This window comes from Cebus imitator, unplaced genomic scaffold, assembly GCF_001604975.1.
Source record: "Cebus imitator isolate Cc_AM_T3 unplaced genomic scaffold, Cebus_imitator-1.0 Scaffold359, whole genome shotgun sequence".
Lineage (NCBI taxonomy): Eukaryota > Metazoa > Chordata > Mammalia > Primates > Cebidae > Cebus > Cebus imitator.
The window spans coordinates 1,486,333-1,499,038 of record NW_016107674.1 but is presented as its reverse complement, the minus strand read 5'-3'; the positions used below and the strand labels follow the sequence as shown (position 1 = coordinate 1,499,038).

General features: G+C 40.8%; 2 protein-coding genes across 2 annotated transcripts in view; both read right to left on the bottom strand.

Moving 5' to 3' along the window:
- RNGTT (RNA guanylyltransferase and 5'-phosphatase) overlaps positions 1-12,706 on the bottom strand; it is a 347,127-nt gene that overhangs the window by 313,448 nt on the left and 20,973 nt on the right. The window lies entirely within an intron of this gene.
- LOC108288028 (small nuclear ribonucleoprotein E) lies at positions 6,440-6,929 on the bottom strand. Its single transcript, XM_017506812.2, has one exon. The coding sequence runs from the start codon at positions 6,887-6,889 to the stop codon at positions 6,611-6,613; it is 279 nt and encodes a 92-aa protein (XP_017362301.1). The 5' UTR covers positions 6,890-6,929; the 3' UTR covers positions 6,440-6,610.

Genomic DNA, 12,706 nt, shown 5'->3' with positions numbered 1-12,706 from the left:
AAAAAGCTGGGCATGATGGCTCACGCCTATAATCCCAGCACTTTGGGAGGCCGAGGTGGGTGGATCACCTGAAGTCGGGATTTCAAGACGAGCCTGATCAACATGGAGAAATCCCACCTCTACTGAAAATACAAAAAATTCGCTGGGCGTGATGGCACATGCCCGTAATCCCAGCTACTCAGGAGGCTGAGGCAGGAGAATCGCTTGAACCTGGGAGGCAGAGGTTGCAGTGAGCTGAGAGCACATCATTGCACTCCAGCCTGGCATCAAGGGAGAAACTCTGTCTCAAAAAAAAATTTTTTTAATAAATTAAAATTAATTTAAAAATGCAGTTTTAGTATGTTTTATCCAAAATGTTTGGAACCAGAAGTGTTTCAGATTTTAGGATTTCTTTCAGATTTTGAAATATCTGCCTTATACTTACCCGTTAATCATCCCAAATCTGAAAATCCAAAACTCAAAATTCTCCAACGAGCATTTCTTTTGAGTGTCATGTTGGCTCTCAAAAAACTTCAGATTTTGAGGCATGTCATATTTTGGATTTGAGATACTCAACTGCAAAAAGAAGAAAAAAAGAAAAAAGAAACCCTCTCCAAAGTAAAAAAAAATACCTAAGACACGAAAAATACAGGCAATAAAAGGTAAAAATAGATAAAATGAGCATCAAAGTTAAAAACTTCTTTGCATCAAAGAACACAATAATGGAGGGAAAAAAGGCAATCTACGGAATGGGAGAAAACATCACATATCTGATAAGAGGTTAATATCCGAATATACAAAGAACTCCTACAACTCAACAACAAAAACTAAATAACCTGTTTAAAAATGGGCAAAGGATTTCAATAGACACTTCTCCATCTGAATAGCCAATAAACACATGAAAAGATACTTAACATCAATAATTGTTCGGGAAATACAAATCAAAACCACAATCGTGCCATTTCCTACCCATTAGAATGGTGGCTATCAAAACCACCAGGCAAGTGTTGGCAAAGACGTGGAGAAACTGGAACCCTTACCCACTGCTTGTAAAAATGTGAAAAGGTGAAGCTGCTATGAAAATAGTAGGGCGTTTCCTCAAAAATTTAAAAACATAATTACCACATGATCTAGCAATTCTACTTCTAGGTATATATCCAGAAGAACTGAAAGCATCTTCTCAAAGAGACATTTGTATACTCAGGGTCATGGCAGTATTATTCATTATAGGCTAAGATGGAAGCAACCCAGATGATGCATCGGTGGATGAATAAACAAAATGTGAAATGTGGATACAACGGAATATTACTCAACCTTAAAACTAAAGAGGCTGGATATGGTGGCTCACACCTTTAATCCCAGCACTTGGGAGGCTGAGGCGGTGGATCACTTGAGGCCAGGAGTTCCAAGACAAGCCCGGCTAACATGGTGAAACCCTGTCTCTACTAAATACACACAAAAAATTAGCCAGGTGTGGTGACACACACCTGTAGTCCAAGCTACACAGGAGGCTGAGGCATGAGAATCACTTGAACCTGGGAAGTGGAGCTTGCAGTGAACCGAGATCACATCACTGCACTCCAGCCTAAGCAACAGAGCAAGACTGTCTCCACCCCATATCCCCCCTCAAAAAAGGAAGAAAAAAATTCCAACATTTTCTACAACATGAACGAACCTTGAGGACATTATGCTAAATAAAATAAGCCAGTTACAAAGACATAAATACTGCATGATTCTATTATATGGAGTACTTAAAACAGAAAAAATCATAGAGACAGAAAGATGAATAATAATGGTAGTTGCCAGGGGATTCGGGAAAATGTAGTTAATAGGTAGAGTTTCAGTCCTGCAAGATGAAAAGTTCTAGAAACTGGCTGCACAATGCGAATATACTTAACACTACTCAACTGTACACTTAAAAATGGTTAAGATGGTAAATACATATTATGTGTACTTTACCACAATTTAAAACAATTTTTTATTCTTTTGAGACAAGGTCTCACTCTGCCACCCAGGCTGGAATGCAGTGACATGAACATAGCTCACTGCAGCCTCCCTCAATTTCCTAGGCTCAAGTAATCCTCCTGTCTCGGCCTCTCAAGTAGCTGGGACCACAGCCAGAACTGGCTAATTTTTTAAAAATTTATTTATTTATTTATTTATTTTTGAAACAGATTCCGGCTCTGTCACCCAGGCTGGAGTGTAGTGGCCTGATCTCAGCTCACTGTAACCTCCACCTCCTGGGTTCAAGCTATTCTCCTGCCCCAGCCTCCTGAGTAGCTGGGACTACAAGCATATACCATCATGCCCGGCTAATTTTCTTGTATTTTAGTATAGACGAGGTTTGACTGTGTTGTCCAGGCTGGTCTCAAACCCCTGAGCTCAGGCAATCCACCCACCTTGGCCTCCCAAAGTGCTGGGATTATAGGCGTGAGCCACCATGTCAGGCCTTAAATTTATTTTTTATAGAAATGGGGTCTCACCATGTTGCCCAGGCTGGTCTCAAACACCTAAGCTCATGTGATCCTCCTGCCTCAGCCTCCCAAAGTGCTGAGGTTGCAAGTGTAAGCCACTGCACTCAACCTAAAAACAATTTTTTTAAAAACGAGTAAAATACCAAAATGACAAACAAAACAACCTATACCTATTAGTATGAAGTTCAGAAGGATAAGCATCTAACTCTCAACAGTGGTCATCTACGGAGAATACTAGCAGGAAAAGGAACAATATTTTTTCTATTTCTATACTGTTTGCATTTTGATAATAAACAGGTACTAAGCTAATTTTTTAATTTTTAATAATTCCATTGGATATAACTTTTAAGTTAAACTCCAGGTACTAATAGACTTAAGTTCTCAAGCTACCTTAAAAAGAAAGTTTTGCTGAGCACAGTGGCTCACACCTGTAATCCCAGCACTTTGGGAGGCCGAGGCAAGAGGATTGCTTGACCTCAGGAGCTGGAGACTACCCTGGGCAACATGGTACGATCCTATCTTGACAAAAAGTAACTAAAAAGTTAGACCTAGATGTAGCTTCTCTACTCCCTCTCATATCTCTGCCTGGTTTGGACCACCTGCCTCCACTCTTGCCTCTACCATGTTCACCAGGGTGACCCAGACGTCCTACAAGGTATCGATCTCTGGTCCCTGCATCTTCAGCAGCTGCTTCTACACGAGTGGACCAGTGCCCACATTAACTCCTCAAGGCTCTCCCAAGTGGGTAGTAGCAGTGCTTCTGGGATGGCCTGGGTGCCGGCATGGGTCTGGGTGGAAGCTATATGGCAGGGCCAGTGATAATGGGGAGCATCACAGCCGTCATGGTGAACCAGAGCCTGCTGAGCCCCCCTTAAGCTGGAAGTGGAACTCAATAACCAGGCCATGTGTGCCCAGGAGAAAGAGCAGATCAAGACCCTTAACAGTACATTTGCCTTCTTCACAGACACAGTACAGCTCCTGGAGCAGCAGAACAAGATGCTGGAGAGCAAGTGCAGCCTCCAGCAGCAGCAGCAGACAGCGCAGAGGAACATTGACAACATGCTTGAGAGCTACATCAACAACCTTCAGCAGCAGCTGTACATTCTGGGCCAGGAGCAGCTGAAGCCGGAGGCAGAGCTTGGCAATGTGCAGGGGCTGCTGGAGGACTTCAAGAATAAACATGAGAATGAGATCGATAAGTGTACAGAGATGGACAATGAATTTGTCTTCATCAAGAAGTTTATGGACAAAACTTACGTGAACAAGGTAGAGCTGGAGTCTTGCATGGAAGGGCTGACTGATGAGATCCATTTCCTCAGGCAGCTGTATGAAAAGGAGACCCAGGAGCTGCAGTCCCAGATCTTGGACACATCTGTGGTCCTGTCCATGGACAACAGCCACTCCATGGACACAGACAGCATCATCACTGAGGTCAAGGACAAGCATGAGATCGCCAACTGTAGCTGGGCCGAGGCCGAGAACATATACCAGATCAAGTATGAGGAACTGCAGACACTGGATGGGAAGCATGGGGATAATCTGTGTCACATGAAGATTAAAATCTCTGAGATTAACCAGAACATCAGCCAGCTCCAGGCTGAAACTGAGGACCTCAAAGGTCAGAGGACTTCCCTGGAGGCTGCCGTCACAAATGCAAGTAGCGTGGGGAGCTGGCCGGTAAGGACAGCAATGCAGCTGGGTGCAATGGCTCACATGTTAATCCCAGCACTTTTGGAGGCCAAGGTGGATGAATTGTTTGAGGCCGGGAGTTCGAGACCAGCTTGGGAAACATGGCGAGGCCCCGTCTCCACCAAAAATATAAAAATTAGTCTTATAACCCAGTCTAAAAAAAATAAAAATTTAAAAATAATTTTTTTTTTTTTAAAAAAGGATACCACACCCCAAGCTGGCATACCAGGAGCTGAAGAACATCAAGCTGGCCCTGGACACAGAGGTCACCACCTACGGGAAGTTGCTGGAGGGCAACAAGAGTAGGCTGAAGTCTGGGATATAGAACATAAGCACAAAGACCACCAGCGGCTACTCAGGTGCGCTAAGCTTGGCCTGTGGGACCTCACAAGCCCTGGCCTCAGCTATGGCTAGGCTCCAGCTTTGGCTCTGATGGGGGCTCTGGATCCTTCAGCCACACCAGCTCCCCCAGGGTTCCTCCCAGGCCATGGTTGTGAAGGAAATAGAGACCCGAGATGGGAAGCTGGTGTCTTAGTCCTCTGATGTCCTGCCCAAGTAAATCGGCATAGCAGCCCCTCCCAGCCCATCCCTTCCTGTGGATGCCCCAGAGCCTGCGGAAGTGGCCACTGTATAGGGAAACATAGGGAACAGGAGTGAGCATAGCCTCACATGAGTGAGGCTCAGTCCTAGCCCTCAGCCCACTCGGGGTGTACCCCAGACAATGAACTCCTGGGTACCCCCCTGGCCCATGACTCCAGCTACAAAACAATTTGTTATTTTCCAGAATAAAGCCTCAACTAGCTCTGCCATTAAAAAAAAAACAAAAACAAAAACAAAAAATGGCCAGGCTTGGTGGTGTGTGCCTGTGGATTCCACCTACTTCAGGGGCTGAAGTGGGAGAATCGCTTGAGCCCAGGTCAAGGTTGCAGTGAATTGTGATTGCCACTCCACTCCAGCCTGGGCAACAGCACAAGCCTGTCTCAATGCTAAAGTTTTAACAAGCATTTCCTCATAAAAGCATGCATGAGTAGATGGTTTAGTTAAGGAAAATGCCTGGGTCATCCAGCTAACCTGAGGTGCTATTAGGCTTACCCCACCATAAAACTTCCTGGCCTATGATGCCTTAATCCAAACTAGAGGTACACTCTCTAATCTGGAAATGGTTGACAAGTGTGGCAGGACAAGAGCTGGCAGCCCAAAGCACAATATCCTACGATTTTCAAACTTCTTCTCCCTACCTGCTAACTGAACACCAGGCCCACATCGGCACTTTTCTTTCAGAACCTGATTCTCTATTCCTCCAACCCCTCTTCAAGAGTGCCATGAGGATTGGGGGTGTCTATCAAGATCCCCTCAGCAACCAACAGCCATTCCAGAAAAGCTGACGTAACCAAGGGCTGCCAACAAGAGCAGCTTCCCAGCAGGATGTTTTAGTAACCTTCACGAGGCAGAGAGCAACGCCTCCCACGAATTCTGGTTGGAAGAAACGATCTGGATTGTGGAAAAGTACAACTTAAAAAGCAAACACCACAGGCTCCAGTAGAGCAGGAAAGCAAGCAGAGATTTCTAAATACAAAGCTCAATTGTAAGAGTTCACTGTACCTTAATTCTCACTATCATCATTTGCTCTGTCAAAAATAGAACGTTCCATGTCTTGATCCATTCAGAATAAGCCACAGCAGGCACAGCTCTGCTTCCACAGGGCAGCCAGGTCAGAAAGGCCACACAGGGAAATGGAAAAGGCAGCCAGCAGGTTTTCTTAAGGATTATACTCTTCTGGGCTTTTATCCTTCTTCCCAGCTATTCTGGTGCCAAGAAAGCTGCAGGGAGGTCTTTGCTCTGCTCTGAAAAAGCTTCAATCTTTTCACCCGCAAGATTGAAGCAGTCTCAGGGCTGGAACTCCCTCTGCTGCCCAGTGTTTTCTTTGCATGCTGTAGTCAGTTGAATGAATTTCAAACTCACAGTGACTCAATGAGAGTGTTCAGCAAATACTGACACCATTAAATAATGTCCCCAACCTACTTAGGTTAGAAACTCTAGTATTCCAGCACCCAGAACTAGAAGTGCTAAAGACACCTGTTAGTGCAATAACCCTTATTCATTTTTGTGAACCCTCCCTTTCTCGACCTCCCAATACTGGAAGCTTACCTGTCAGGCAGAATTCCTAATCTGCCTCAAAATCTACAGGTCCAAGATCTGAGAATACCAAGTGCTCAAGGCAACTGCCACCCTTCAGAAAACTAAAGTAAATACCAACAACAAATGGTGTTACTGTGTGTGTAAAAGGTCTCCACCACTGAACAGAAGCAATGTAAATGTTTTAATACAAACTATCCCATAGCATTTATTGACATCTTGTAATAACATAAGGGTAATCAAAACAATATGAATAAATGTTCACACTGGACAAAGGACATCTAAAAACAAAATGTATCCTTCTCAACAATTTCTCACTTCATTGATCATTTCTAGTTGGAGACACTTTGTAGCAGAGTAATATTATCTCCTTTTAGCATGATCCGACCCAGTTGTTTTCTCGACTTTGTTTTAGAATGAATCTCTTCTGCATCATCTAATACGAGGTTCATATACTCATCAAAACCAATGATACAGCCTTCTATCCGCATATTCACTTGCTCATAGAGCCACACCTGAATCCGAGATCTATTTTGTAAGTATCTGAAGATGAGGTTGATGGGCTGCACCATAACCTTCTGCACTTTCTGGCCCTGGCCACGGTACGCCATGGTGGAATTTCACAAAGAGCACCAGGATTTCAGATTTTTCAATATTTGCATTATACTTATAGGTTGAGCAATCCTAATATGAAAATCCAAAATCTGAAATGTTCCAATAAGCATTTCCTTTGGGCATCATGTAGTGCTAAAAAAGATTCAAATTTTAAATGTTTGGATTAGGGATGCTCAACCTGTACATGCTTTAATGGAATACTATAAAGCTGTTAAAAAAAAAAGAACAAGAAGTTCTATGTGCAAATATATGAAGATCTTCAGAGTATACTATTACGTTGGAAGTGCAAGGTTCAGACCGGCATATATAAGGTTCTACCTTGAGTGTACAGAGGAGAACACAGGAATCTGTATTTTTTGTTGCTTATATACACATAAAGAAATTCTGACAGGATGCATTAAAAAAATCTAAACAGTGGAACCTGTGTGGTAAGTAGCGAGGGCCTAGGAAGACAGAGGGCAAAAGTGAGAGGGAAACTTCATGATACCAACCTTTTAAAACTTTTGGATTTCTGAAATCAGTGAACGTATTGTCTATTTCTTAAATGACAAAAATCATTTTCATGATTTTTAGGTACCATGTGATGCCTAAGAATCACATCTTGGGCAGTTAAATTCTAACATATAGGGTAAAAAAGTACATACAGTCAAACTTCTCTCCTAAATTCCTTAAATAACCAATGAAGAACAGTACACATGGCCATATTCGTATTACTGGAGACTTAATCTCATCTCAATAAGTCTATCATAGCCAATTTTTCTTTCTGGATTGGAACATAAATCATAATTTCTCCTGTTGAGCACTAGCTGAAGAAGTTGATTTGCGTGCTGGGGCCTTAAGTATGAAAAATCTTTAAAACCTACAATCACAATCAGCCAACAAGATGGTCTCACTAAGAAATGCACACCCAAACTGAGGCTAAAAAAATAATAGTAAATTCATACATCTTCCACCTCATTCTGAAGCACAAACTCTCTGGGAAAAAAAATGGCAAGAAAAACAATCTTTACTTTCTTTAATTGATATATTTTATGTATTTATGGGGTAAATGTGATATTTTGTTACATGCATGTAATGAGTAATGATGAAATCAGGGTATCTGGAGTACCCATCACCTTGAGTAATTATCATTTCTGTGTGTTAAGGATATTACAAGTTCTCTCTTCTAGCTACTTGGAAATACACAATACATCCTTGCTAACAACAGTCACCATACCCTGCTATCAAAAATAAAAATTTATACATTCCACCTAACTATATGTTTGTACTGACCAACCTCTCTTCACCATGCCTCTCCTGTTCACGTAACCTTCCCAGACTCTGGTACCTATAATCTATTATTCTTCTCTCTATTTCCATGTGATCAATTTTTTTTAAGAGATAGGGTCTCATTCTGTTGCCCATGCTGGAATGTAGTAGCACAATCATAGCTCACTGTAACCTCAAACTCCTGGGTTCAAGTGATCCTCTCATCTCAGCCTCCCAAGTTCTAGGACTACAGATGTGAGATCAACTATTTTGGCTCCCATAGGAGTGAAAATGTGAAATTTGTCTTTCTGTATCTAGCTTATTTCACTTAACATAATGACCTCAAGTTCCACCCATGTGCTGCAAATGACTATTTCATTCTTCTTCATGGCTGCATAGTATTCCATTGTATATAGATGCTGTATTTTCTTTATCCATTCATCCACTGATGAACACTTAGGTTGATTCCATATATTTGCTATTGTGAACAGTGCTACAATAAATATGCAAGTGCAGGTATGTATCCCTTTGATATAATGATTTCTGTTCCTTTGGATAAATACCCAGTAGCAAAACTGCTAGATCGTATAGCAGTTCTACTTTTAGTTTTCTGAGAAATTTCCATACTGTTTTCCATGGTGGCTGTACTAATTTGCATTCCAACCAACAGCATATAAGAGTTCTCTTTTCTCTATCATCCCATATCAAATTGAGCCATTGATTTAAAAAAAAAAAAAAAAAAAAAAGAGTTCTCTTTTCTCCACATCCTTGCCAGCATCTGTTATTTTTTGTCTTTGTAATAGTTTTTTGTTTGTTTGTTTTTTGAGAGACAGGGTTTTGCTGTGCCACCCAGGCTGCTGGAGCTACTACACTCAAGCCTGGGTGGCACAGCACAGCCTGGGTGGCACAGCAAAACGCTGTCTCTCAAAAAACAAACAAATCATAGCTCACCGTTGTAACCTGGATCTTCTGGGCTCAGGGATCCCTCCACCTCAGTCTCCTAAGTAAGGTAAGATGACAAGCATGTAACCCACACCTGGCTAATTTTTTAAATTTTTTGTAAAGACAGAGTCTTGTCATGTTACCAAGGCTGGTCTCAAACTCCTGGCCTCAAGTGATCCTCCCATCTCAGCTTCCCAAAGTGATAGGATTACAGACATAAGCCACTATACCTAGTCATAAATAGCCATTCTAACTGGCGCAAGATGATATTTCATTGTAGTTTGGATTTGCATTTTCCTGATGATTAGTAATGTTGAGCATTTTTTTTTTAGCATTTTTTTCATATATTTGTTGGCCACATTTGTATGTCTTCTTTTGAGAAATGTCTATTCATGTCTTTTCCCCCTTTTAAATGGATCTTTTTTTCTGTTGTGTCGAGTTCTTTGTATATTCTGGATACTACTCTCTCAGACAGTTTGCAAATATATTCTCCTACTCAATAGGTTGTTATTTCACTCCGTTGATTGTTTCCTTTGCTGTGCAGAAGCTTTTTTAATTTATTTTTTGAGACAGTGTCTCACTCTGTTGCCTAGGTTGGAGTACAGTGGTGTGAATAAGACTCACTGTAGCCTTAACCCACTGAGCTCAAGCAGTCATCCTGCCTCAGCCTCCCAAGTAGCTGGGACCACAGGTATGTGCCACCAAGAAATGGGTCACTCTGTTACCAGGCTGTTCTCCAATTCCCGGCCTCAAACAATCCTCCCACCTTGGCCTCCCAAAGTGCTGGGATTACAGGCATGAGCCACTGCACCCAGCCCAGATGCTTTCCAGTTTCATAACATCCCATTTGTCTGTTTTTGTTTTAGTTGCTTGTGTTTTTGAGGTCTTAGCCATAAAATTGTTACTAAGCCAATGTCCTACAGTGTTTTCCCTTTGTTTTCTTCTCAAAATTACTGTTTTATGCTTTTAGATCTTATATTTAAGGTCCTTAATGCATCTTGAGTTGATTTTATATGTGGTGAGAGATAAAGATCCAGTTTTATTCTCCTGTATATGGATGTCCAATTTTCCCAACACCATTTATTAAAGAGAGTGTCCTACTCTGTTCCATTAGTCTGTTTTTATACCAATGCCATGCTGTTTTGGTAACTATAGTCTCGTAATATATTGTAAAGTAGTGTGATACCCACACCTTTGTTCCTTTTGCTCAAGATTGCTTTGGTTATTCAGGCTCATTTCAGTTTCCATATAAATGTTAGGATTCAGGTGGGATGCAGTGTCTCACGCATGTAATCAAGGTGGGAGAACTGCTTGAGCCCAGGAGTGCAAGACCAGCAGACAGCAGAGGTGACACAGCGAGACACCATCTTTAAAAAAATTTTTTTTAATAAAATAAAAAAGTTAGGAGTTTTTTCTATTTCTATGAATAATGTCATTGGTATTTTATAGAGATTGCACTAAATATGCAGATTGCTTTGGAAAATATGGTCATTTTAACAATATTAATTATTCTAATCCATGGGCATGGAGGTCTATTTGTTTGTGTCCCACTCAATTTCTTTCATCACTGTTCTAGTTTTTCTTGTAGAGAACTTTCACTTCCTTGGTTAAATTTATTCCTGGGTATTTTACTCTTTTTGTAGCTATTATAAATGGGATTGCCTTCTCGATTTCTTTCTCAGCTAGCTCAGTATCAGCATACAGAAACACTACTGATTTTTGTATGTTTTCTTTTTTTTTTTTGCCCAGGTTGAAGTGTAGTGGCTCAATCATGGCTCACCAAAGCCTGAAACACCTGGGTTCAAGTGATCCTCCCACCTCAGCCTCCCATGTAGCTGGAACTAGAAGAATACACCATTGTGACTGGATAACTTTAAATTTTTAAAAAATATTTTGTAGAGATGGAGTCTAGCTTTGGGGTCCAGTCTGTTCTTGAACCCTTATCCTCAAGTGATCCTTCCACCTCAGCCTCCGAAAGCACTATGACTACAGATGTGAGCCACTGCCCAGCCCATATGTTTATTTTGTATCCTGCAACTTTACTAAATTTCTCATAAGACCTCAGAGTTTTCTGGGGGAGCCATCAACTTTTTCTAGATTTAAGATTATATCATCAGTAATGAAGGACAATTTGACTTCTTTTCCAATTTGGATGCCTTTTATTTCTTTCTTTTGCCTGACTGCTGTAGATAGTACTTCCGGTACCATGATGAATAAGTGGACATCCTTGTCTTGTTCTAAGTCTCAGAGCAAAAGGTGAAAGCTTTTCCCCAATCAGTATGATGTTAGCTGTGGGCTTGTCATACATGGGCTTCATTATGTTGAGGTATGTTCCTTATATGCTTACCCGGTTTGTTCAGAGTTTTTATCATGAAAGGATGTTGATTCTTATCAAAGGCTTTGTCTGACTCTACTGAGATGATCACATGGTGTTTGTCCTTCATTCTATTGATGTAATGTATCATATTTATTGATTTGCATATGCTGAACCATCATTGCATCAGGGATACTGGCCTGTTTTCTCTTTTGGTTGTTGTTCTGATATCAACATAATGCTAGCTTTATAGAATGAGTTAGAATTCCCTTCCCTTCAATTTTGGGGGATTGAGGATTGGTGTTAGTTCTTCCTTAAGACTTTGGTAGAATTTGGTGGTAAAGATATCTGGTCCTGGACTTTTTGTTAGGAAATGTTTTACTACTGATTAAACATCCCTACTTGTTATTGGTCTGCTCAGTTTTTCTATTTCTGGTTGTTTCGTATATTCGTTGTTCCTTTCTTTCTCTCTTATTGTTCTATCTTTGTGGTTTGGTGATATCATGTAGTGGAAACATTTGAGTTTTTTCCCTTCATGATTATGTATTTGCTCTGCCAGTGGTTTTTACTTATAGTCTCGTGTTTTCATGATGATAGTTACTAGTCTTTCAATTTCGGGTATAGGACTCCCTAAAGCATTTCTTATCAGTCTAGTGGTGGTGAATTCCCTCAGCTTTTGCTTGTCTGGGAAAGACTTTATTTCTCCTTCATTTACGAAGAAAGAATAACTTTGCTGGGTATGGTATCCTTGGGTGGTAGGTGTTTTCTTTCAGAACTTTGAATATATCCTCTACTCTCTCTTAGCCTATAAGGTTTTTGCTGCGAAGTCAACTGTTAAGCTGATGGGGGTTCTCTTATAAATGATTAGACAGACACTCTTAATGTTTTTCAAATTTTCTCTTTGACTTTTGACAGTTTGACAACATGTTGTGGAGAAGACCTTTTTAGATGTTATCTTTGGGATCTTTGATCCTCCTGGATATCTAAACCTCTTGTTAAACTTAGGGAAGTTTTCATCTATTATTTCATTAAATAGGTTTTCTAATCCATTTGTTTTCTCTTTATCTTCTGGAACACCAAAAATTGAATATTTGGTGACTTTCTGGTGTCCTACATGTCATGAAGGCTTTGCTCATTCTTTTTTAGCCTTTTAACCTTTATTTTTGTCTGACTAGGTTATTTCCAAAGACCTATCTTCAAGTTCTGAGATTCATTCTTCTGTTTGATCTAGTCTATTATCGAAGCTTTTGATCTATTTTCATTCAGTGAATTCTTCAGTTCCTGAATTTTTCTTTGGATTTCATGATAT

What these genes read in the sequence shown, in the direction of transcription:
- LOC108288028 (XM_017506812.2), bottom strand. Translation starts at nt 6,889, where the DNA reads ATGGCGTACCGTGGCCAGGGCCAGAAAGTGCAGAAGGTTATGGTGCAG.